This window comes from Thamnophis sirtalis, unplaced genomic scaffold (genome assembly GCF_051295495.1).
Source record: "Thamnophis sirtalis isolate CommonGarterSnake01/CBP01778 unplaced genomic scaffold, rThaSir2_p1.2 scaffold_6, whole genome shotgun sequence".
Taxonomy (NCBI): domain Eukaryota; kingdom Metazoa; phylum Chordata; class Lepidosauria; order Squamata; family Natricidae; genus Thamnophis; species Thamnophis sirtalis.
Genome location: NW_028261386.1, coordinates 31,941,482 through 31,967,767, shown reverse-complemented (window position 1 = coordinate 31,967,767; position 26,286 = coordinate 31,941,482). Strand labels below are relative to the sequence as shown.

The 26,286-nt window shown below is 38.3% G+C and overlaps 2 protein-coding genes across 2 annotated transcripts; one reads left to right on the top strand and one right to left on the bottom strand.

Annotated features, from left to right (window-relative positions):
• Positions 1–181: 181 nt before the first annotated feature.
• MTIF2 (mitochondrial translational initiation factor 2) lies at positions 182–21,425 on the bottom strand. The gene is made up of 14 exons (XM_014059223.2): positions 21,295–21,425; positions 16,339–16,543; positions 15,361–15,481; positions 14,562–14,733; positions 11,844–12,004; positions 10,431–10,607; positions 10,125–10,264; positions 9,593–9,717; positions 8,745–8,949; positions 6,600–6,852; positions 5,997–6,137; positions 2,226–2,390; positions 889–1,029; positions 182–609 (listed from the first exon to the last, which is right to left on the bottom strand). Exons 2-14 carry the CDS (start codon positions 16,528–16,530, stop codon positions 440–442), a joined length of 2,163 nt encoding a protein of 720 aa, XP_013914698.2. The 5' UTR covers positions 16,531–16,543; positions 21,295–21,425; the 3' UTR covers positions 182–439.
• Positions 21,426–21,517: 92 nt separating this feature from the next.
• On the top strand, positions 21,518–23,399 carry LOC106543255 (prolyl-tRNA synthetase associated domain-containing protein 1-like). The gene is made up of 2 exons (XM_014059224.2): positions 21,518–21,679; positions 22,707–23,399. Exons 1-2 carry the CDS (start codon positions 21,581–21,583, stop codon positions 23,142–23,144), a joined length of 537 nt encoding a protein of 178 aa, XP_013914699.1. The 5' UTR covers positions 21,518–21,580; the 3' UTR covers positions 23,145–23,399.
• The last annotated feature ends 2,887 nt before the right edge of the window (positions 23,400–26,286 follow it).

Genomic DNA, 26,286 nt, shown 5'->3' with positions numbered 1-26,286 from the left:
GAGATGACAGTCATCCCCATGTTTCAAATCATTCAATAATGGTTTGGGTGTGGTAGGTTCTGTAATTTAAACATACAAAGGTGTTTGATCCAATAGCTGTTGGTTTGGGTGCTGTAGAAAATGTAGAATTTTGTTAGCAAAACACCATCTAAATTTTTTGATAATGACTGAAAAACAACAATTGCAGTTAACAAATGTAATGTTTTGGTTTTCCTTGTAGTGAACACTTAGGTTTTAAAATGTTATTTCATAACATAAATATACACTTCCTGAAAGGGCAGACTTCTTTTTTCTGTAACCAATTTTACATTAGAAGCAGTAGAAGTCTGAAATATGTTCCTGCTAATTGTACAGTGCAGGACACTATCCCAAAGATTCTATAGTCGATACTGAATGAAGATTCAAGTTTTCTTGCCTTCCATATTTTAGGCAGCCTGATTTAAAATCCTGGGTTCCAAGAAATTATCTGCTTTACTTCCCTTGGATTGAAGCAAACAATTTCATCTCCAACTTCAAACTTCACATTATCATTCAAACTAAGTCCACAATCCATGCCAGTCTTTGCGATAGCAATATCTTCCTTATGGTGCTTCAAAGACGATAAGCATCCTAAATCAAACAAATGAGTAAAATTTCAATAAAAGTAACTGCATAATTTATTAGAAATGTCAGTGAATTGGGAATGCTATAAGGGTGGCTGTATACATAGCATTCATATAGAACTGCACACATTTATACTTAAATAATCCAGACAAAAGTGTATGAAGAAGGAAATGTAGCAGAACTATTAATCAGAAGCAATATCTTGAACAAATTAAAAAAACATTTCAACAAAGTAGAATCTGAGTAACAAACATAGCTACCAAGTTAGATAAGCACTTTACCCACCTGTCCAAATACATTCTCCGTTGCGAATTAATTTAAAGTTCATTTTTTTGTTTAGTTGTCCTCTCTGTACTCTGCAACCAGCCACTGGAACTTTATGTTTTCCTACATCAACCTCAAAGATGGCTAAAACCGCAGCTTCTCCTGAAATAAGGGGAACATGAGAATCATGGTTAAAATGTAGACTCTCAAAATCCACATAAACATAACACCTGGCCTCTCGTATTAAAATCTGCTATCACCCTCAATTTTACTTTTTAGTTATATCACAGCAAAAATTTTATTGGTTTGCACAATTTGTTTTTGTTTTTCAAGGAAAACATCTAGAATTTTTAAAGTCTGGGAACATAGAAAGTTACCTGCTGCTAGATTTCTACTATTTAAATGCAGCTTGATTATTATTTTCTCTACAGTAGGTCTAGAACAGCGATGGTGAACATTTTTTGGTTCGCGTGCCGTAAGCGGGGCGAGCGCAGGGGGGGGTTATGTGCGAGTGTGCTGCACCCATAATGCAATGCATTACCCCCCCCAGTGCGCATGCGTGCATGACAGGTACAACCCATTTGCAAGTTTTTTACGCCCTCCCCAGGGTCCACATGCTTTATAGGAGCCTGGGGAGGGCGAAAACAACCTCCCCTGCCCCCCAGAGGCCCTCCGGAGGCTTCAGGGAAGTCTGGTTTGCTCGTAGGGTCATTTTTTGTCCTCCGGAGCCTTCAGGGAAGCCTCCTGAGAGCTCCTGAAAGCTTCGGAGGCTAAAATCAGCCCTACTTGCAACCCAGAAGTGACTTTCGGTTTGCTCGTAGGGTTGTTTTTTGCCCTCCAGAGGCTTCAGGGAAGCTCCTAAAACCTCCAGTGGGGTCGGGGGAGGCTGTTTTCGCCCTCCCCAGGCTCCTATAGAGCCTCGAGTCTGGGGAGGGCGAAAAATGGCTTTAAAAAAGGCTGAACCCAGCTTTCCAGCTTGCGCATGCACTGACCAGTTGACAGGGCAACGCCTCGCATGTCCTGACAAATGGCTCCACATGCCATAGGTTTGCCATCCCGCGTCTAGAACAATTGAATTTTTAAAAACAAACATCTGCAACTTTCTGTGATTTATTTCCTCTAGTGCAGTAATCAAGAATAACTTTAATGATTTTTCATTTCTTTTACAAATACTCTAACGGTATTCAACCTGTAATAACTGTCTTGGTCCTAGAAGGCAGCCTAAGTTTGAATTCTATAAGTAGCAGAGAAAACTGGAAGCTACTAGCACAGCAAAGTTATGAAGCCCAGATTTCTGTCCCCTCCCAGTTTTCGACTAGATAACTTCCAGAAGCTCACTTCTAGAATATTTGAGATACCTAGCACATCCTCCTCTACACCAAGAGGCAAAGTGTTGCTGAGCTCTTCCTGTAAATCCTCCACAAGCCTGTAGATGATGTTGTGTAGTTTCACCTTTACTTTCTTTTTAGCAGCCATTTGCTGAATAGATTTATGTGCTTTTACATTGAACCCATATATGATACCTGCCAAATGAATAAGAGAACAAATATGAAGTACTGTCGCTTCTCTTTTATTAACTTCAGACTGTACCAAGTATCCCAAGACAAAGGTGCAAGAAAGGTTTTTACCTCCCAAAGCTAAACTTTAAAATCCAAGCAAATTCCCTTATGCCTGTTTGTATATTCTTTCAAACACAATTTCACACAATTTACTCTTTATTTTTTTAAGAGTGGGAAATATGCTTTGGTTTCTGAAAGATTTACTGACAGGTTCTGGGGTTTTACTAAGCGCTGTATTCTGAGACTTGGTTCAAACATTTTTCATTGTAATGCCAATATGCTTAACTATTTTGTTGAAAAAGGAAGCATTTGCAATACAATTCATTCACCCTAGTAAGCCTCAAAGCAGCAAAAACTGAACTTGAGCAGTAAGCCTGTACATTCCCACTGAAAAATTGGATTTCTACATTCCCAATTTCTTGGCATTTAGGAAAATAACAGATAGAGGAGCTCATGGTTAAAATAAACTTTGTAAAATTCAACAAATCCCAAAGTTTGAAATAGATATTATTTATAACTGACTGGTTTATTTCAAACCATTATTTCTGATTAATATGTAACCAGCCAAATCTCATGGAAATGAACAAAAACTGCAATAGTTCTGGCTTTTTAGACAATTAGGGAAGTACATAAATTCATTATCCAATGAAGATTAGAGCCCTAAGTGGAAGATGCTAGAAATTGAAACTGGCTTTAGAAACAGTCAAGGCTACTGCTAATGAACACTGGATAATTAAGAAAGCCAAAGAATATGAACAAAAAAGTATGTGTTTCCTTGACTCAGATCAGGGACTGATCAAAGACTCAGGGACTTTGATTTCTTTGATTATCAAGGAATGGAATGTGGGATGTCAAGGTATAGGAAAATAGGAACCCAGAACATCTCATTATTCTCATGCAATATCTATACATAGTATAGGTCAGAAAGCCAGAGTATAGACAGAATTTAGCAAAACAGGCAAAAGAGAGAGACATATATTTTCCCTTTATTCAAACTAAATATGGAATATGTATACAGGTAATCCTCAAGTTACAAATGTAATAGAACCTGCCTGAACATTCATAACCTAAGGATTCATTAATAGGATCATATTAAATGAACGTAATCCTTCCCTGCTTTACCCAATGCATTCACTAATTGAATTCACAGGTCATTAAGTGCACATGAGGTATCTCAGGGTAGGGAAGATTATGAGGGGCCTAGTGCTTCCAACCATCCAAGGCCTCTCCCGACCCACTGAGATATTCCCCTCCCCCCATCCTGCCTCGCTGGGATATTTATCTTTTAAAGATCTCAATGATCAAGCGAGCTATCTCCTCTCCACCCTCTTTGCCGTGGTTTCTTTGTCTGCTCCCAGTGCTCCAAAAGCCTTCTCAGCTTGGCTGATTCACTGAGGCTGCCTGGGCAAGATCTACTTTTGAAGCACTGGGCAGCCTCGGTGAGTCTTGCTCCCCAAAGGTTTCTCTTCTCCATGGAAAAAGCTTTTGCAAAGGGATGGAAGGCTTAGGGAGAGCGATCCACTGTTTGAAGCCTTCTGTCCCTTTGCAAAAGCTTTTGGTGCGGACAACAGAAGCCCTTGGTGCACAATCTCAGTCCTTCAGGCTCACCGAGGCTGCCTGGTCCTCCAAAAGCGAATTGAGTGTCCTGTGCAGGCAGCCTCGGTGAGTCAGTCAAGCTGAGCAGGGCGCACTCATCCGGTTTTGCCTCTGTTCTCACAATTCTGCTTTTGCACTGCCATGCAAATCTTGGAGCAGAGAAGCTGGAGAGGAGATGGCTCATTTGAAGAGAGAGAAGGAGCAGTCAGCCTGTTCTAGAACTCTGGATCCTTGAAAGGTAAATGAGCGAACGATCAGTAATGGGGTGGGGAGGAGCTGATGGGCTAGTGTAGCAGGGCCAGCCCCTGTTAGGTCCCTGTGAGGGATGGAAATAGGCGTGTGGAATGTTGCAGTCTGCGGTCTGTCGGTCATAAGGGTGATCGACCGCTATGGTGCTGCAACATTCATAACTTCAGGACTATGTTGTAAGTACTCTTTTGGGGGTGGGGTGGGGTGTTGTAACTTTGAACCATTGCTAAGTGAACTGTTATAACTTGAGGACTACCTGTAGAGAGAGGGGAGAAGCTGAATTGGAAGATGAGTTCAGTTTAAAGATAGAGGAATAAATAAAATCATTTCTGCTATGCTGATAATACTAGTCTGATAATTGAAAACTCAAAAGCATTGGAAATTCTAGTAATTAAAGTTAAGCAGACAGTAAAAATGGGACTAGATTAACTACAAGGCCAAACTAATGACAGCAGTTATAGCAAGCAGCTTTACAAATGACAATGAACTTATTGAAATAACTGATAGTTTTTGCCTTTTGTGATAGTTTTTGCCTTTTGTGCCTTTTGTGATCGATCACAGTTAAGAAATATGCTTCAATTAGCACTTGGTACTGTAACCAGAAAGGCCTTTGAAAAAATATTCAGACACTGGGACGTTTCTATACCTATAAAGGTCAGAATCATGTAAACTGTGGAAGTCCCTATGGCACTGAAAATTGGACTTTGAGGAAACAGGACAGAGTACTGATATTTTTAAACTTGGGTATTGGAGAAGGATTCTGAAAATATTATGGATGGCCAAGAAAAAGAACAAATCAATATAAAACAACCCAACGTTCTCACTAGAGGAACAAATAATTACTGTATTTTTTGGAGTATAAGACACACTGGAATATAAAACGCACCAAGGTTTTTAAGAGGCAAATTTTTAAAAAGTTTGCACTCTACAAACCTCCCGTTTTTTTTCTCTTCAAAATAAGGGTATGAATAGTCTTTAGGACACTTGTAGAGTGCTGCAGGGGGCTGGGGGGGGGGAAATTGAGCAAAAAATGGCCCGTTTATCGCTCATTTCCACCCTCCCCAGCCCCAGGAGCACTCTGAAAGCCTCCTAAAAGATATGGGTGGCCATTTTGGTGAAAAGGGTGGGGTTTCGGGTGGCAAAAAATGCTGTATTCAGTGTATAAGACAGATTTTCACCTTCTTTTTTGAGGGAAAAATGTGCGTCTTATACTCCGAAACATACAGTAAGTTCAAATTATCTGACGGACAAATTACACAAGACTTAACTCTCTGGAGAAGTCTAGAATGTTGGGATAAGTGGAAGGAAAGTGAGGAAGAAGACAAACACTGACAAAATCATTTGCCTTAATTAGAGAAGTGCTATATGCACTGTTGGAAGATCTGAATCTCTTTTTTCCACATCACAGAACTGTACAGATGAAAATTGTATATGAACACTGGTAGTATATGAATAGCTTATGCTACGCTCAGAAATTGACGGAGCATTATTTCAGTTTCCTGAAAAGGAGCCTTGTTTACCACCCTATAAGTTGTCAGAGGTATATGTAACTGCAATCAAAGTGACACCAAACTTTAAGGGGTGGAGTAGGAAAGTGCACATAGCAACTGCAAGCCACTCTATGCATTTATGACTAACTACCTAATTTACGTAATTAAACTAAAGAACAAGCCATTAATTCTAATTAGTCCAACAAATAGATAACCTCAGATCACAACTGGTTACCTTTAAATGATTCTGCTAGATTTATGTCATTTTCACTAATATCCCCAATTCCACAATGAATCACATCTAATATACATTCTTCATCAGCATCATAGGTTTTCAGAATATTCAAAATGGTTTCTACAGAGCCATCCACATCACCTTGGTGAAACAAGAAACCTAGTTAATTTCAGTGGAAAGAAGAAAAATCATACTCAAGCAAGTCACATAACTCAGGAACTTTATATTATTGTATTGGGAATGTGTGCTTATTTTTTTAAAAAAATTAGGCAATTTATATTGCTGCCTATTTGCACATGGCGACTCAAGGCGGCTTACAGAATATAAAACCTCACATAAAAACAATAAAATTAATACAAGAAGATAAAAAATAAATTTTATAAATTCAGTGGGGGGGGGGATTCAGCAACAAAGGCATCTAATTCTGATCCAATTATACAAATATTTCTAAGGAGCTGCTTTTAATGTGTTAAATTTGTGATTGAAAGTCCGTAGTCTGGACTCCTTCAGTGGGCCTAGATGGATGCTGGGGCTTAGTTTAAAAACTCAAACAAGTGTAGAGCTGAGCACAAAGATAAATAAGCAGTAGAAAAATAAGTATACCTTTGATAAGGAGAGGCAACTTGTTTTTGTCATTCTGAGTAATTTTTTCAGATTGCCTAGTCATGGACTCCTTTTGGCTCTTCTTTATTAAATATACTCTCTGTCTCCAGCTCATGTTCATGAGGCCCTCTCGCTTCTTCTTGTAGTCTTCCTGATGAGCCCTTTGCTTTTCTTCTATCATTTTTTGATCTTTATTTATCTTTTCCTGCTGTTTCACATAGTTCCTCCATTCAACAACTTCATGTGCCCTTTGCTTGGCAGAACAAAAGTAATTAACCAGTTAATTTGCCAACATAGCTTGGCTCCTATCATTGCTGTTGCATAGTGTGCTCATGGCTCCCAACCCTGAACATGCTCAGGGATGCTGATGCCACCACATTCCTTTCAATGTGTATTCCCATTGTGTGATTGCTTACTCGGTTGTAATTCCTTGCTCTACAATCTCTCTGCTCTACAAGGGGAGCAAAAATCAAGTGAAGCACACAACCACCGATACCAATTATAATAGCGATAGCACTTAGTTTAGTTTTTTTTTTTTAGTTTTATTTGTCATTTATAGGCCGCCCTTTTCCCTGAGGGGACTCAGGGCGGCTTACAATTCGTGGGAAGGAGTGCAAGACAGAACATAAAATATGTGAATAAATAAAATAAAGCAGTAAAACACAACATTCATTCAACATTCGGGTGGGGCGGATTAGAATCTTATCCCCAGGCCTGACGGGATAGCCAGATCTTAAGGGCTGTGCGGAAGGTCTGGACGTGAGGGTACGAATCTCCACGGGGAGATCGTTCCAAAGACTTATATACCGCTTCACATGCTTTACAGCCCTCTGTAAATGGTTTAAAGAGTCAGCATATTGCCTCCAACAATCTGGGTCCTCATTTTACAGATCTTGAAAGGATGGAAGGCTGAGTCAACTTTGAGCCTGGTGATCAGCAGAAGTAGCCTGCAGTACTGCACTCTTACCACTGCACCACCACTCTTAATAGCAATAGCAATAGCAGTTAGACTTATATACCGCTTCATAGGGCTTTCAGCCCTCTCTAAGAGGTTTACAGAGTCAGCATATCGCCCCCACAGTCTGGGTCCTCATTTCACCCACCTCGGAAGGATGGAAGGCTGAGTCAACCTTGAGCCGGTGAGATTAGAACCGCTGAACTGCAGATAACAGTCAGCTGAAGTGGCCTGTAGTACTACACCCTAATCACTGCGCCACCTCGGCTCTCAGTGATCACATGACTGAGTGATGTTTCAAAGCTCACAAAAGTAGGCATTGATCATAAAATTGTTTTTTCAGCACTGTGGTAACTTCAAACAATTACTGAACAAGGCAGTCAATAAGCAGGGTCTGCCTGTACTCCAAGATATCAAATTCTCATAAAATCATAAAATTACATTTTCATTTTATACCATTTGAATAATATCTAAATGTGTCTGACCACCATCTTCGGCACTGGGAAAATGACTTTTATATAATTCTATACTGTATATAGAACTTAGAATTTCTATGCTATAATTTATACATATTAAATTTCTATATTGTAATATAAGCATCTTTTTCCACAGAGGCATGTTATTAGCTTATCCCCCAAAAGCTTTAAACATAGACTATACCCAAATTAGTTGACCCTCTTTTAATTTGAAAAAAAATATTTATCAAATTTATATTACCACCCGTCTCATAGAAAATGACTGATTAGCGTACTATACAACAGTGAAAAAACACCATATTGGTACTTTTATTGTAACTCAAAAAAGTGAGCACCTTCCAATAACAATAACATTAAAATGTCATTTTCCCCTATTATAGATTTATTTTTATCCAAACGAAGACATTAACTACTGGTGAATAATCAGAAATTAAAACTGAATCAATATTATATTTCTCAACTAAATGAACCATCAACAGAGGTATTAAAATATTGGTCCAGTTTTGAGCAAGTACCACATGGAGTAGATAAAAGCCTTTCTTGCTTGAATTAAACTATTTCCAGATTTTGAAAAGAAAACATGTTCCTTTTTCCTGGTTTTTTACTTCTGCAGAACATTTTCTGGTGCATCTTGGATGAAACTTTGGATAAGCATGGAATAAAGACAATTTTAGGAACATTACACCTGGATACTAAAGCAAGAAATGTACTTACCTCAGATTCAACTTCAAGGATTTCGTCCCCTGCTGCAGGGACCTCCTTCCACCCCACAATCTCCGTGGGCAAACCAGGGGAAGCATTTTCCATGATTTTGCCATTCTCATCAAATAAAACTCGCACTTTGGCCCAGGTTTCTCCAGCAACCAAAATGCAGCCCTTTCTCAGACTGCCTCTTTGGATAATGGCCGTGGTTACTGGACTGGGGTCAGGTGGAAGGCAAGTAAAAAGAAAAATGACATTTGATTTGATATTCACAATTAATGGTATGTTTTAATGTCTAAGCCTCTTGAGCTTTATTATGTCAATATAGCTATATAATTTTTTCAGTTTAAAATCTACTTTGACACAAATCTATAAAACAGATCGGAATAATATATTTTTCACCCAATAATCAGAATGCTCAATAATCTATGAATGCTTAGGAAGCTTAAGTAGGGCTTAAAGACTTTCTTGGCAATTAATATGATGTTGAAATCTGGTGCTGCTTTGCTTTGCTGCAGGCTGTCTTGCCATTCATTTTTTTCATTAATATCCCCCCACCCCCAATTCAGGGGTAGCAGGGAGCCCATTGTGTGTGATTTAGATGGAATCTATGGGAATTGATCACAATAGCTTTTCAATTTCACACTAGCACATTATGGGAGTGCTATAGGAGAGATTAAGTCCAAGCAAACAGGTTTTCTGTAAAATCACATGTTTTAAATCAAGAAAGTTTAATTTAATTTACAAAAGGACTGTTTTTAAATTTTAATTTATTATGCATTGTTATTTAATTGCACTGTTGAAAATTTTAGAGCAACTCCCAGCCAAAGATGAAGTGGAATGAAAAGATGCATGCTCACCCTTTTCCTTTATCTGTGCGAGACTCTATTACAATACCTTCCATGAGGCCTGTGCTATCTGCCTTCAGTTCCATTACCTCAGCAAGAGTTACAATTGCCTCTTTTAAGTTCATCAAGTTATGGCTCTAAGTCAAAAAAGTCAAAAGTAATTAAGAAAAGGTAGGACTTAACAATCATTGTAAGTAAATCAGTATGCATAGAAGATTTACTGAAAATCTATTGTCTTAAAATCTAGGATATGCTGGAGGCTGACTATAGCCTTTTTTATCATATTTTCCAAGATCAATACCTAGGATTGAATAGCAAAATAAAGTATTTTTCCCTCATTAGGAAATTTCCTGTTCAGTGCTGAGAAAGAACTGCTTTTCTCCAAACAGCTGGGTTCTAGAGTAGACGGTCAAATGAAGGTTTTCCTCTCCTAAAAACTCTACCTGATGTATCATGTGACTCTTGACGATTCAAATTTTTACTGCTAATAAACAATGTGATACAGATTTACCTTAGGGATGGCACTGAAACTGATTTGCATTACCTTTAATGCAGAGATAGGAACAGCCTGAACATCTCCTCCATAGTCTTCACAAACAATATCATGAGCCAACAGTTGTTTCTTTACTTTTTCAGGATCAGTGTCAGGTTTATCACACTTATTGATGGCAACAATGATTGGAACTGAGCGAGAAAAAAATGTGGAGGGACAAGTTTCAGATACATATATATAATTTGTTCCAGATGACTAACAAATCTTCAAATAATAAGATATTCAGTAACAGTAATGTCAGTAGTAGTACATATCTCCTCCCACAACTACCCAAAAGAGAACAAAATCCATTAATACCATTAGCATTTTTAGCATGTTGAATGGATTCCACAGTTTGTGCCATCACACCATCATCGGCAGCTATTACCAGTACAACAATATCAGTGATATGTGTACCTCTTGCCCTCATGGCTGAAAAGGCAGCATGGCCAGGAGTATCCAAGAATGTTGCCTTCTCCCCAGAAGGCAACTGCACTGCAAAAACAATGGGAAACATACACAGTATCGTCTCAACAAGAGTTTAATGCTTCTCATATCACTTTCACAGAACACACTGAACAGCTGCTTTCATGAGATTTGTAATAATTCCTCATATAAACAAAACTCTAAACAGAGAGATTGCCTAAAATTGACAAGTCAGTTTTCTATAGTCCATGTTCAGCTGTTAAATTTTCCTGCAAAACAATGCTTTACTTGGGGCCTTACTCCTAGTACTTAAAGTTTACCTTCATTTCTCTATTTGCTAACTTTTGCCAAAATGGCATCCTCCAGTTATGTTGGACTACAATTTTCTCATATAACAATCTGCAAGATTGGAAATTACCATATTTTTCAGAGTATAAAATGTACTGGAGTATAAGACGCGCCAAGGTTTTGAAGAGGCAGATTTAAAAAAAAAGTTTTTGCATGTTGCAAACCTCCAAAAATGGTCCATTTTTTGTGAAAACGGGCCCGTTTTTTTAAAAAGTCACGAATAGCCCTTAGGAGGCTTGTAGAGTATTCCTGGGATGGCGTTGGGAGAAATGATCAAAATATGGCCCATTTTTCATGAAAACGGGCCTGTTTTTTGTCAAAAAAAAAAAGGGCATTAGGAAGCTTATAGAGTGCTCCTGGGAGCTGGGGAGGCATTTTTGCTCATTTCTACCTTCCCCAGCCCCTAGGAGCTCTCAGAAAGCCTTCTACAAACTATGCACAGCCATTTTGGTGAAGGGGCGGGGTTTCAGGAGGCAAACAAATGCTGTATTCAGTGTATAAGGCTTACCCAGATTTTCAGCCTCTTTTTTGAGGAAAAAAGGTGTGTCTTATACTCCGAAAAATATGGTATATGTATCCAATGCATCTCTCTAAGTCCAATACACCACTTAGAGAGATTCCTGCCCTATAAACTATAATTGATTTGGCAATGAAACTAGTTAGGATCCATTTTTGGACATCAGTAAATAGACAGGAACACATGTATTTAGTTGCTGTTAAGACCAGACTGGGAAACTTCATATGACTTAGCTAAGACTTGGAACTTGAGTTCTTCAGGCAACTTTACTTCAAGGACAGGAGAAGTGACTTTTGTCAGATTTCATACCTAGGGTTTGGCAGTAAACCTCCCTGTAGTTAAACCTGAATTTAGCTCTAAGAGAAAGCTGGCAAGAAGCACTAATAATGACTATTGCAGATGAGAAATTGACAACAGAGTAATACTCAAATAAATCATACCAAGAAAGGCACCAATATGCTGTGTGATACTTCCTGCCTCCATTGCCGCCACATTAGTATTTCGCAGGCTATCAAGCAACGTAGTTTTTCCATGATCAACATGGCCCAATACAGTAATAACTGGAGGCTTGGGGGTTAATAAAGCTGGATTTTGAGGAGGCCTGCAACCAAAAGTAATACATTCAATTTTAAATGAAATAAGCCTTTTTATGTTTTGTATTCTATGCTTAACAAAGCTCTTAAAATTCCCAATCTCTGTATTTCAACTTTTTGTAACAACAACAATTTGGAACTAGAGTGTCCTTTAGATGCAGTTTTTTTTAACCTAAGAAGGAAACACGGTTTTCATAGCTAAATTCTAAATAGGGAACCCATGAATGTTTGACCTCCTAAGTTTTCCGTAAACAACATGTCATATTGGCAACTAGAAGGAAAATTGAAAATCTTGGGCATTTTGGGGGGTGTTTGAAAAGGTACTTTAATCTGTGGGTAACTTCTGGGAAGCAAAGTCTCAGCTCTAACTGCACCTATCCATGAAAAATGGTCAGAAAATGCTGCCTTTTTGCCATCAGCTGTTTGAGCTGCACTTTCAGGGTACCGGGAAACCCACATGAGGGTTGGAATCATGCCCTAAGTATAGATTTTGGGTTTCCAGATCAATTGCTTATATAAAACTATGATCAGAATCGCTGTAATGAGTTCTATTTAAACTCAGGAATAGAATTCAGACCACTGAACCATAACTCTCTGTAGTGTCACCATTGGAAGTGATTTTCCAGGAATTCAGAGAAATCTGTCTCATTTAAGACCTTTTGCAAGGGAAGGTGTTCTACCACTTATCCAAGGAGCAACTTGTTTTGTTACAGTAGTTTCTACAGGATCAATCGGTTCTTAACACTTGTTAACACTAAATAAATTAGCGTGTTTTATAAAATCATCAGTTCAAATTTCTTGAAAATTACCAACTGTGATTTTCTTTCATAGTTCACCTTCTTTCAGCATCTCCCAGGAAGTAGGGGGACAGAGCCACTTTGGTCTACGGGTTAAAGTACCGGACTAGAAACTGGGAGACTTTCAATTGTAGTCCCTCCTTAGCTGGAAAGCTAGAAAGCCAGCTAGATGATTTTGGGCAGTTACTCTCTCTCAGCCAACCCACCTCACATGGTTGTTGTTGTGGAGCAAATAGGAGAAGGAAGTACTTAAAAGGTTATATGAATTCTTTTATTTCATATCAAAATGTAATAAAATGTTTAACATTAGTAGAAGGCAGATAAAAATTCTTGTGGGCAACTATTTATTTTCTATTCATATGAACTAAAGAGGTCATGGTAGTACTTTGGTTCCAATTTTCCTTCTCTCTAAACAGAAGTAGCTTCATTTTGCATACAAATAGAATGGCAGAAAAATTGCATGCTAAAAATATGTTTGGAAAATTCCTGACTGAAATACGTAAGAGATGATATGAACAATATTTGGGAATTTGAGATGTTAGGCAGTTTATGTGTATAGTTATGCTTCTTGGCAGGCCACTGAAAAATGTATGAATGTGAGAAAATATGTTTACAGCACATTGTTGATTTAGAGTAAGATTCTGGTAAAGTAAATGGGTTTTAGTGAAGTTTGGCTACTAAATAAAGTAAGGAAAAATCACATTTAAAAATAAATGGAACACTTACCATTCATCATTGATCAAAGATGTGTGATGTCCTGTGGTTATTTCATGCATTAATGGATAAATGTTTACAGAATGGTTGTGGTGATATTAAATGTGTTGTTCAGATAAAATATTATATAGTATAAATATGGATGTGAAACATGAATGGATCAAAAACCTACCCAACAAGGAAAATTAAGTGAACAAATACAAATTACATATAAGTGGCAAAAAGGAGGAATAAGTAAATGCATTTATCTACTTTGATAGAATGTTTACTGAAGATGGGGATATGGATGGAGAAATTTTAAGATAGCTGAAAGGTTGTAATAGTATTATGGTCTAACGAGGGGAAAGAATGCTTCCTAAAGAAGTTTAAATGGCTGCATATAAAGGTATTTGCTTTGCTGGTTTATAGAAACAAGAATTGGGTATGTCAAAGATACATAAAAAGTTAAATGCAGTGGGAATGGAGTGAAAATGGATATGGGATTAAAGTGGATTGAATACAAAAGTGAGTGATCAATATAAAAGAAATACATTGAGGGATGAAGTTGCAAAAAAATACATGAAATAGAAATAGATGTGATAAGAAGATGGAGTGCTGAAATAGCTAAAAGGATGCAGGTCTTATGCAAGGTAATTCAATACTGAACATACTTTCACAGCGAATATGATTAGTATAATCCAAATAAATATACATTAGAAATATAATTTATGTTACTAATTAAAAGTTCCAATAAATATTTTCATGATTTACTTTTATCTGAAAATTAAATTGTGGCTTTGATAGAAACAGTGCACTGCACATGCTTCCTAGTGATGGGATATGTTGAATAGAATGTTGCCTTTAAAGGATTTAACGGCATTATAGATCATAGCTTGCACAGCAGTATGTTTACATAAAATTGGACTTCGGTATAGGCGCTGCTCAACAACAAACAGATTAACAACAGTCTCCAAGGGCTCATCATTTTCTGCACTTCACATATACTGGATTACATATATTATACAAGTTATGTTTAAATCCAGCACTAAAAAACCCACTTAAGCATAGATGTTACCTTCTAACCACATCTTTATTTTCTTTTTCTTTTTCTTCTTTCAGTTCAGCCCATTTGTATTGCATGCCAGATTTTTTAATGATGTCTTTGATCCAATTTACTTCCAAGATTGAATCTGGTTCTAGTGAATCTAAATCTATATCTGTGTTCAGCAGAGCTTCATACACATGATCTGAGTATAAAAACACAACGTTCATTGAGCAATGATCCAACCAAGGAAGAGGCCTATGATATAGTAGCACTAACTGGAGAAAATGTTTGTCATGTAATTTCCATTGTCCAGACAGGATATGCAGTCCTCAAATACTTTGATGCTTTGTCAGATTTCAATGCTGTTATCATTACCAACACATTCTTAAAATATATTTTATGCAATGAAAAAAGACTAAGAGCGAGACAATTGAAGAACTAGATCAAATTATATACTAAATTCTGTGCCTTAGCAGTCTCAGGTAACACACTAGGCCAGGCCTGTTTCCCAGGCAGTAATTCACAAAATATGAGAGGAAAATACAAAAAGGACATGAAGGGGAAATGGTTAATCTGAACCACATGTATCTATTTGTACTCAAAAATCAGAAATTATGACCTGACAGAAGGAAGGAATCAGAGATTTTTCTAAAATTGTGGACTGCCAGTGCTCTATGGGTTTTTTGTGCAGTATATACCCCCGTCTTTGAAACTAAATATGTGGGATTCAAAAATGAAGCTGCAACACAAGGATATCAATCAGCTGAAAGGAAGTTCAGGAATTGCTCCTTTTGTAATTTCCAGGTATTATTTGAAAGAACCGGCTCACCTATATCTTTATGCATCGCTTTTGCAAGCTCCTCCACAGTCATTGTACGCTTTATCTCAACCTCTTGCTTCTTTGCTTTCATCTGTACAGGCTTCAATTTCCCTTTGCCCAATTTTTCTCTCTATAACAAAGTTTAAGAACAATATATTTAGTCACTGGATCAACTCAATACACTTAGCCTTAAACTAAAGGCCTGGATTCTCATGATTCTCATGATCTTCACAAATCCGAGTTCTCATCAATTTTGTGGCCCCTGAAACTCAATCTAAATATGACTGCTAAAAAAATGGCATAATTTCCTGTCATTCTGGAACAAATGGTGTACCGGTAAGTTCTAAATAGGCAAATAAGTTTAAAAATAAACAAAGAAATCCCCTACTCCTGAGAGAAAAGTTGTGTAAATATATGTGATGTGTCTTTTCACCCACATTTCAACCTTTTGTCTCCCCACTAATGCTAAGGTTGCTTGCCTGGGCTCATGACAATGAAGCTGTGTTAATCCCTCTTCTTCTCTAATTGTTAATTTATTACTAAAGTTGACTGAAGTTTGGCAAAATGATTCCAGATTAAAACTTTTTAATACTTTTCTAATGAAACCCACATATTCTCCCAAAAAGTTGATACATGCAATAGTATGCAAAGATCTCCTAGTGATAACATTCACTGAATAGAGCACAAATGCTTGAAAGGGGCACAGCATCAAGTGAACTCAGAATTCTTCCTCTTAACTACAATTCAAAACATTTATAAAAAATAAAGAAAGGAATCAATTGGTTGTTCTGCACTGATGCATTTTGGACAGGTTGCTCTTCTTTTTGGAGGCCAGCTGGACAAAAAACATGCATGCAATTGTTTGGAAAGTCTACAATATTTATATTTACCTCTACTGCATCTCTCTATAAACAACATTGTCTTTTATTTCTTAGCTAGAGGCACACAAAAGTCATTCAAGGCAAGAATAAAGTAACTATTAATTACCTCCTTGGTGGTGAAAGGCCTGAATTGTGAGGTGGTGTGTGGATGCCAGAGCAGTGGGTGCAGCTGAATGGGACACATGGGATAGGCAGAGGACAGGATAGACTTCCACTGTTTTCGGTAAGTCAGGGAGTGCAGCTGCCTGCAAGCACTAAATAAACGGGCCAATTTCTCTAGTGGCGGCATCCAATTCATGTTTCTATCTGTACTGTAACCAAGAAAAAAAAATAGAGCTTGAATGAAACAATTTTCAAGTGGACAGTCTAAAAAGAGATACCCCCCAAAGCAAAAGAGGATACAGCTGCTGTAACTTCCTTCCACAATGATTTGGAAGAGAAAATGATGGCATTACCCCATGAAACTTTTTTTTTGTTAAGCCAGTATTCAAAAATACAGAGGCCATAACCAATTTTGTTTACATTAATCATAAAATTAAGACTACCAGTAGCTGGTAGCAAAGTGTTCAAATCTGTATTGTTGTCATTTTGTGGCGATCAGAATTTTTGCAGCCTGTATCTAGAAGTTTCTTGGATGAGAAGCGAAACGTCTTCAAAGAAAAGAACAAGAAAGTCCAGTTGCCTCCTGAAAAAACACCTTTGGGACTTCTAAATAAAACAGTAAACTGTCACATCTGGAACCTAGCAATTTAACAATGAAGGGATATGTGGTTGGTAAAACGCATCCCCTAAAAAGACGCCACCCAGGAGCATCGGCTTAGGACCGAGGGGTCCTTGTGCCAAAATTACTATTATTTTTCTTCTTTTTGGTGATGCAGACCAACAAAGCTAACTTTCTGCAGAAGAGAAGCAAGCAATATTAGAGAGAGAAAGCGCACGCGCAGTTCTGAAAGAAGCCACTCTTTCAGCTGTCCAGACGCTGAAAGAACAGACAAATCCGCCGAGCCTTCACTGTGTTTTTTCTTCTTCTTTTAATATCTCACATAGGGTTTACCTTCCGTCTCTTTAAGCGCTTTACTACCGCCCAGCCAGAAGATGGCACCCGCCCCCCTATCAACTAGTCATTCCTCTGCTTCCAGCCGTTTGAGCGCGCCTCCCTCTTGCAAGCAAGGTCCACAAGCATAGCGTTAATATCCGCTGCTGACTTTTTTTTATTGTCCCGCTATTCATCCGTGAGCTCTTCGGCTACCTGCTTTTCTAAATGAATCCGTTCAGCAAAAATTTAAAAAGTAGCAGTGTTAAAAAGGTGGACGAAGCAAACAAAACAAACCCTAACCCGCCTAGGCAATTGAGCATGCGGAGTTTTCGCGCACGCTCAGTATTAATTCCCAAAGCCACCAGACTTTCGTTTGCCCTCAGATCAGATAAGGGCTGAAACTGGCTCGTAGTTTAAAGCAGGGGTCTCCAACCTTGGCCACTTTAAGACTTGTGGACTTCCCAGAAAAACTCCCAGAATTCCTTTGCCAGCAAAGTAAGCTGGCTGAGGAACTCTGGAAGTTGAAGTCCACAAGTCTCAAAGTAGCCAAGGTTGGAGATCCTTGCTTTAAAGTGATTACGTACCTTTTTGCCAATGAAAAGGTATAAATTAGGAAAGCCCCCCCCTCAACCATGAGAAACTTTTCAAAAGATTGCCCGAAGAAACTTCTGAATGTGGGCTTAAGTGGGATAAATAGTAACCCATTTGTTTCCAGGTTGACTCCTGAGGACAACAGCTGCATTTAGGAATATGTGACTTCTTCAGTTTAAAGCAGCTTCATTATTTCTTGAAATAACAATTTAATTTCTTGCATAATACTAGAGTGGTTGAGTTTGTTTTTGAGGGTGGGGAGAGTTGCATCTTTTTAAAGTCATAAATTGCATTAACAGATGTCTTTCATGTATATTTCTATTTGAGATTTGGCCTAGCAGGGCACATATTATTGTTAGAACTTAGAATGTTAGACTGATCTGCTGCAAGGAGAAAAGACTTAAAACATTTGCCAAAAATCATATATTTTCTTGGATATAATAAAGTATTTGTTCTAGGGCTGGAAAACACTGGAGACAGTCAAGTTCTCCTTTAGACACAGTACACCAGTGTGTACAGTGCATAACTGCATCCTTAAATGAATTGGCGTGGAATAACAATTATGATGATAATAGGGTTGGGGTCTTCCTCATGGCAGCACTGGAGTCTGTTATCCAGTGTGAGAGTTGGCAGGAAAGTATACTGACACAAAGAAGTGTTGATTGCATTTCCAAACTCTATTCTGCCTTGCCAAGGAAGCAGAATAGGGCTCTGTCTGCACAAGACATTGGAGGAAGAGTGAGATGGGGACTATCATTCATTCAAGCATATGATAGAAGTTTCAGTTGAGTCCAAAATAAGGAAGAGATTTGTGGGGTTTTTCCCCATTTATGAACTTTCTTGCCACAGTTGTTAAGTGAATCACTGCAGCTGTTAAGTTAGCAATACGGTTGTTAAGTGAATCTGGCTTCCCCATTAACTTTGCTTGTCAGAAGGTCGCAAAAGGGGATCACATGATCCTGGGACACTGCAACCATCATAAATATGACTCAGTTGCCAAGTATTTGAGTATTGATGACATGACTATAGGGATGCTGCAACAGTCATAAGTGTGAAAATTGGTCACATCACTTTTTTCAAAGATCACTAAATGAACTGTTGTATGTACACAGCCCACTAAATGATAAAATAGCCAACCAATAATGAGTGTTTCCCTTACTGTAAGTTTAATAATGAAATGAAATGATAAAATAACCAACCAATAATGGGTGCTTCCCTTACTGTAAGTTTAATAATGAAATGAAATTATTGATTTATTTAATAAAACACACTATAAATAGCTGTTGTCGTCATTCAGTTCAAATGAAATTCATTTTACAACCCATATAGTCAGTAAGTGCCAAATAAGGGTGAATGCACAATTAAGGCCATTCAGCTTAATATCTATGTTTCTTCAGAATGAATGCAAATTTATTCTGTTTACCATTAAAGGACCAAGATTAGAACATTTTGTTGCTCTTAACAAACTCTTCCTGCTGCATACACAAAAAGTAACAGCATTCTAAGAGGGTCTTGTGCAAAGAGGTTTTCTTATGCAAATTCCATTTAAAGAATGGTAGCTATATAAAATCATGAATTCATTTTAACAGAACTTATACAAATGAACCTATTATATTTTATAATGGAAAACAAAATAAAAATCAAGCATTGAAACATATCCATTTAAGTCTAAATGAAGTAACGTTTATTCAGAAATGAATTTCACTGTGTTCTGTGAGCTTCTTAGTAAAATGCCTTGTATTTGAGCTTCAGAATTTTTGGAGGATGATTAAAATCACTATTATTTGATTTGCTGTTTGGCTAGTTTATAATAAAAGTAATTTAGACACTACTTGTCTAGAGGTAAGTCTCATTGAACCCTCTGGAAATTATTCACAATATACGACATACATATACTTACACATACAAACATATATATGTATTTACATATCTACCAGTTTTGAGAAGATAGTCCTAAGATTGCATCATAAATATTTCCATATGAAGCCTGAATACAAAATAGATGCAATTTTTAACATTCAGATGTATGCTTATATTGAAATATTGTAGTATAAAGATGCGGAAACTACAAATGATAAGTAGAGTTTCAGTAATTTACTTTGTTTTAAAATTAAACTGCCTATTTATAATAAGTTTTTATTCTAAAATAAAACATTATTTTCATATTTTTATTGCATGGTTAACCCATATGCATGAAATCATAAATTAAACTGATCAATTGTCTTTTGATAACTCACTTGGAAAATTCAATTATCAAGTGGGTGGTTTGGTTTGTACCATTAGGATGGTATATTATATACATATACAGGTAATAATGGAAGTTAATAGAAAAGGTCATTTTGAAAGGAGAAATGTGGCACTCAGTACTGTCTTCCTTCCATGTGGACTTCAATTTTCATCAAGCCAGGCAAACATTACCAATGGCATTTTACATTGGAGAAACAGACTGTGAGGCACCAGTTTTGCAAATTGCAAATAAAGACTGAATTCAAATACAACTCTGAAACAGAACACTCAAACTAAAGTTGTAATGCTTATGGGGATAAGTTCGCTAACCTAAGGGCCCAAAACGTAAGCTTTTTTAAAACAATGACACAAAAGTTACTTGTGAGTCAAAAATGAAGAATCTGATTATCATATGCCATTAAATAAATGTGTTAAATAAACTTCACAGTGAAGCATTACTGAAAACAGTCATTTAACTTTGGCCACTTAGTTGCTAGTTTTATATTAACGGAAACACCAGCATTTCATTTTATTACTGGATATATAATACTTTTTGGAAGATATATTTAGGAAGGAACTGGGTAGCATCTGCAGTGCCTACAAAATGTTGCAGGGGTAAAAAATTACTAGAAGTTCTCTATGTGGGCTACAAGCAGTTTGAGAGGTCCACTCTAAACCAAACTGTCATGGGCTAGTTTGGGCATAAGCATTGTTCAGTACTCATGGTTAAGACTAGATGTAGATTTTAATACATAATGTACACAGTTTTTTTTTTAAATCAGCATTCTCCAATCCGATTCCCCTGAAAGGTGTAAAAGAAATACCTTCCTTTTAGACCTCCAGTAACTATATGGTCACAACTCTGAAATGCTATGCCAGCGTTAAGCAATACAAATCATAAAAATTGGAGACTTACAGATGACAATGACGTTAATCAGGGAAGGCCTATTTATTGATTGATTGGAAGGGGGAGGGACAAGCTAAAGAACAAGATAAAACTATCCCAGTGTCCCAATCCCTACCTGCTTCCAGGGAACCTGCTGGACTCCCAGTAAAGTCACTGAGGATTTATTTTTGAATAAATGCCATTGTTGCTCACAATACAAAGCTATTCTCAGAATACAGATGTTCACACTCCAATCCAGATCAAACGGCTAGTAACGGCATTGGAACACTGACACTTACTACTTTTGGCAAAATATGGAATACCTGTTTCCAGAATGTTTTTCTACTACGGTGTCTAATTTATATCCCTGGAATGTCCTGGTAGTTTTCCGCTTTTTTAAAAATCGGGCAAGGTTGGCTAAGCGATTCCATCCAGCAGGCAAACGGGCAGCGCTTCAAGTGTTGACATGTCTTCCGCTTCCGGTGTTTCGGTCGCCGGTGGCCGCGCTAGGATTTAGAAGGAAGCTGTCATTGCTCGAGAGAAAGGCGTCTCCGCCTCCTGCTCAGTCTCCCGAAAGGTTTGCGGCAAGTACGGTGGGCAGAGCTTGCAATGGCCGAGCCGCCGCCTCCAGTGAGGGGGCTTCGCGAGGCGCTGGAGGCTCACTTGCAGGGCCTGGGCATCCAAGCACTCAGCGTGGAACATCCCGAAGTGAGTGAAGAAGCCGCGAAATGAAGCGTTCTGGAGAGAAGGGGCCCGGCAACAGCCAATAAAGAAGCCGATGTGCGGGGAAAGGCAGCTGTGTCTGGGACGTGGCTGATCAATCCACCCTCCTTTTTTTAAATCACTTTTTTTCCAAAAATGGAATAACTTAATACCAAGTCGATGCACGTGAAGCGAGTCGGCCTGAGTTAATGGAGTTTATTGTTCTGAAATAAGGGCGGCATACAAATCTATTAAAACTTAAACTTAAAATTGCAGGCTTGTTAGTTGTATCCGCACTACACTAAGCAGAGTGGTATTACTAGAAGCAGCGAAGTGATAAAACATGTCGAGTTTTAGGCCCTGGTACAGAAGACCTGCATAACACGTTAAATTATAAACCATGTTAACTTACGGCCATATCTGTGTCACTGATCATGTTGTCCTAGAGCAGGGATCCCCAAAATTGGCAACTTTCTGGGAGTTGAACTCCACAAGTCTTAAAAGTTGCCAAGTTTGGAGACCCCTGTCCTAGAGTATAATAAACATTAAGATGTTAACAAGCTACACACCAAGACATAATACCAAGACATAATACGGCTTGTTTGCTGTTTATAAGCCATCTATATAAAGGATTGGCCTCACTGAGGGACTTTAGTCATGATATCAGCTGATTGTCCAAATAAATCAAATATATTCTTTTTTATGTTCTTCATTATAAACATTTGTTAATGTTATAATAATTAAAACAACAAACAGGATAAATTTAAAGTGCTAAGAAAATTATTTTGGATAGTTCAGAAGCTTCCTGATTTCCTTTGATTGATTGCAATTAATTTATATCATGTTAGCTATGTGAAATATGTGCCATATTAACCTGAGCAGGGAAAAGGATTTTAGCTTAAAAAAAACAATTTAGGTATGTATGTAATTATTCTGCTGAAAGTCACCCCTTAAAAGTGCAGGTTATATGCAATTTGAAAAACATGTAGCAGGTAATAGTTCAAGGAATTCACAGTTCATTTCTCTCTTCCAGGTATTTACAGTTGAAGAAATGATGCCTTATGTACAACACTTAAATGGAGCTCACAGCAAAAACCTTTTCCTTAAAGATAAGAAGAAAAAAAGCTTTTGGCTGGTGACAGTTCTGCACGATCGACAAATCAATTTAAATGATTTGGCAAAGAAACTGGGTATTGGGAGTGGGAACCTGCGTTTTGCTGATGAAGCAGCCATGTTGGACAAGCTGAAAGTTGGCCAAGGATGTGCAACCCCCTTAGCTCTTTTCTGCGATCAGGGAAATGTGAACTTTGTTTTGGATGCTGGCTTTCTGGAAGGAGGTCACGATAGGATTTATTTTCACCCAATGACTAATGCAGCAACTATGGGCCTGCACCCAGATGACTTCCTAAAATTTCTGAAGTCCACAGCACATGAACCCATAATTGTGCATTTTGATGAAAGCCACAAATAGTTTTTTAACCCAATAGAGTAACTAGGTTGGAACTTGCATGTATAACTACGTATATGCTACATTCAGAGAGGTTTTCTAAAATGGAAGTCATCATTGGAAAATCACAGAGGTAGATCTCCACTCCTTTTAGTGCTGAGATTTATGATTAATTCATTCATGATTTATAAGATTAGAAAAATGTGCTCTTTGTGCACTTTGTATGTTTTGCCTTGTTTCCTTTAAAAAAAATTAAATTTAAATTATAGTTTTAATGTATTTTATTTTATTGTGTACGCCATTCAGAATCAATATGTGAGATAGGTAACTATAATAATATGATAAAATAAATAAACCCAGCACTCTTTCCCAAGAGAGAAATTACCCCATTATCACCGTGTGCAGTGTTGCTCCACCTACTTTGTGTCATTCATTGTGGCTCTAATCTCTCCAAAAGTATAAAGAGTGGTCCTTAAAGGCTTCTATAACTGTACCAAAGTTATAATAGGTCTTTTTCCAATATAAAGGTTAGGAAAACTCATTAAAGTGCAAAGTATGGAATGTGACTGTTGTTCTGAAGGGCCAAACAAGGTTCTTTCAAAATAAGAGAAAGTTGACAGCTATTTTGTTTCAAATTTTAATAACATAAGTAGTGTACAATGGCAAACATTACAAAATTCCTTATTAGGTATAAGAAAGGAAGTTACAATTTTAAATAACAGTTTCTGTATAACAGTGTTTAGTTTGTGTCACAGCCACATGCTGTTTTTCTTTTTAAGGCAGTTCCATTCTGAACAATGTTTGAGTTATACACAATACAATATAGAGTTTACAAAGAACTTATATTGGCCCCATGTTGGAGCTGTGCCATCTCTCAAAATACAAGAATTTTAAGAAATAATGCATTCTGGAAAGAATGATTGTAGCTTTAGCAATCAGCAGCAACAGAGTGGGAATATTTTCATTGTATTACAGCAAATTTGCAACTTTTATTTTGCAGCTGCTGAATGGTGTGTATAAAGAAAAAAGCCCTTGCATTTAGTCCTAAAGGTGACTGATTTCAAAGTGACACATTGACACTGCTACAGATTTATATTTTTTAAAAAATATTTTTATGAATCATTAATGAAAATTGGGACAAGGAACTATGGCATACATTTTAATTTCTTTAGATTAAAAATTTGTGAAATCTAGAGAGATAAGGAAAGCCAGTTATATTCAAATGTAGTCTGGAAAGGAAAGCTATAAACAAACAAGGCTTTGGTTTTCCTGAAGAATACCTGTATCAAGATTTATTTGTCTTAAGTTATCAGCAGAAAATCATCTGGCTTTTCACAAAATACATTTTTAAAGAGAGCTATGGAGACAAATTACATATAGTTCACAAATCTCAAACTCCCTGTCCAGAAATATCAGTGTTAGGTTTCATTAAAACAAGATGATAATTCATTTTAGCTGTGGATTATGCCTAAATATACATATATAACTTTGCAATACTAAACCAAACCTACTGCCAAAATTGGATAATTAAAAAAGGCATAATCTATTATTAATTTTTCCTAGGCAAACCTCATGTGACTAATATTATGCTCTTGGTCATCTTCATTATACCAAAAGCTTGTACTACGTAAAATTGTATGTAGAAAAAGTTTGTACCTAAATCCAAATATAAACTGTATGAATCATGTACAAAACTGAAAAATCAAGAAAAATAGGTACAATCAAAAATAAGCCATCTTAAACAACTTTCGTCCTGTCTCCAACCTTCCCTTTATCGGGAAGGTTGTTGAGAAGGTGGTGGCCTTTCAGCTTCAACGGGCCTTGGAGGAAGCTAGCTATCTTGACCCCTTCCAGTCCGGCTTCAGACCTGGTTACAGCACAGAAACCGCTTTGGTCGCATTGACCGATGATCTCTGGAGGGCCAGAGATGGAGGCTATGCGTCCATCCTGGTTCTCCTTGACCTCTCAGCGGCTTTCGATACCATCGACCATGGTATCCTTCTGCGACGACTGCGGGAGGTGGGAGTGGGAGGCACTGTTCTGCGGTGGTTCTCCTCCTACCTCTCGGACAGGTCGCAGTCGGTGTTGGTCGGGGGGCAGAGATCGTCCCTGAGGCCCCTAACATGTGGGGTACCTCAGGGTTCGGTCCTATCCCCCCTACTATTTAACATATACATGAAACCGCTGGGCGAGATCATTCGGAGGCACGGGATAAAATACCATCAATATGCGGACGATACGCAATTGTATCTGTCCGCCCCGTGCCAACTCAATGAAGCGGTGGACGTGATGAACCAGGGTTTGGAGGCCGTTAGGAACTGGATGAGTGCTAACAAACTGGTACTCAACCCGGATAAGACCGAGTGGCTGTTGTGTTTCCCCCCCAATAATTTGGCTAATATACCAACGCTTAGGCTGGGGGGTCAAATTTTATACCCCTCAGATAGGGTCCGCAACTTAGGAGTCCTCCTGGACCCACAGCTGACTTTCGATCACCAGCTGTCAGCTGTGACCAGGGGGGCATTTGCCCAGGTTCGCCTGGTCCGCCAGTTGCGGCCCTACCTAGACCGGGGGGCTCTCACAACAGTCACTCGAGCCCTTGTGATCTCTAGACTGGAATACTGCAATGGGCTCTACATGGGGTTGCCCCTGAAGTGCATCCGGCGACTGCAGCTAGTCCAAAATGCAGCCGCGCGAGTGATAGTGGGCGCACCGCGGTTCGCCCACGTTACACCTGTCCTCCGCGAGCTGCATTGGCTGCCTGTTGGTCTCCGGGTGCGCTTCAGGATACTGATGACCATCTTTAAAGCACTCCATGGTAGCGGGTCTGGGTACTTGAGAGACCGCCTTCTGCCGATTACCTCCCTAAATCGACCAATTAGATCGCACAGACTGGGCCTCCTCCGAATTCCATCTGCCAGTCAATGTCGACTGGCGACCACACGGAGGAGGGCCTTTTCTGTTGCCGCCCCGACCCTGTGGAACGAGCTCCCCATGGAGATCCGTACCCTCACCACTATCCAGACCTTCCGCGCAGCCCTCAAGATCTGGCTCTCCCAGCAGGCCTGGGGATAGGTTTCCAATTACCCGCCCGAGTGTTTGATCGCTGAATGAAAGTTGTGTTTTATTATTTTTTCTTTGTGCACATATTGTTTTGTTTTTGACC

Coding starts and splice junctions, on each gene's coding strand:
- LOC106543255 (XM_014059224.2), top strand. CDS start 21,581: ATGGCCGAGCCGCCGCCTCCAGTGAGGGGGCTTCGCGAGGCGCTGGAG. Junction 21,680..22,706: donor TCAGCGTGGAACATCCCGAA/GTGAGTGAAGAA, acceptor TCTCTCTTCCAG/GTATTTACAGTTGAAGAAAT.
- MTIF2 (XM_014059223.2), bottom strand. CDS start 16,530: ATGAATTGGATGCCGCCACTAGAGAAATTGGCCCGTTTATTTAGTGCT. Junction 15,482..16,338: donor GGCCTTTCACCACCAAGGAG/GTAATTAATAGT, acceptor ACTTTGTTATAG/AGAGAAAAATTGGGCAAAGG. Junction 9,718..10,124: donor TTCCTATCTCTGCATTAAAG/GTAATGCAAATC, acceptor TTTTTGACTTAG/AGCCATAACTTGATGAACTT.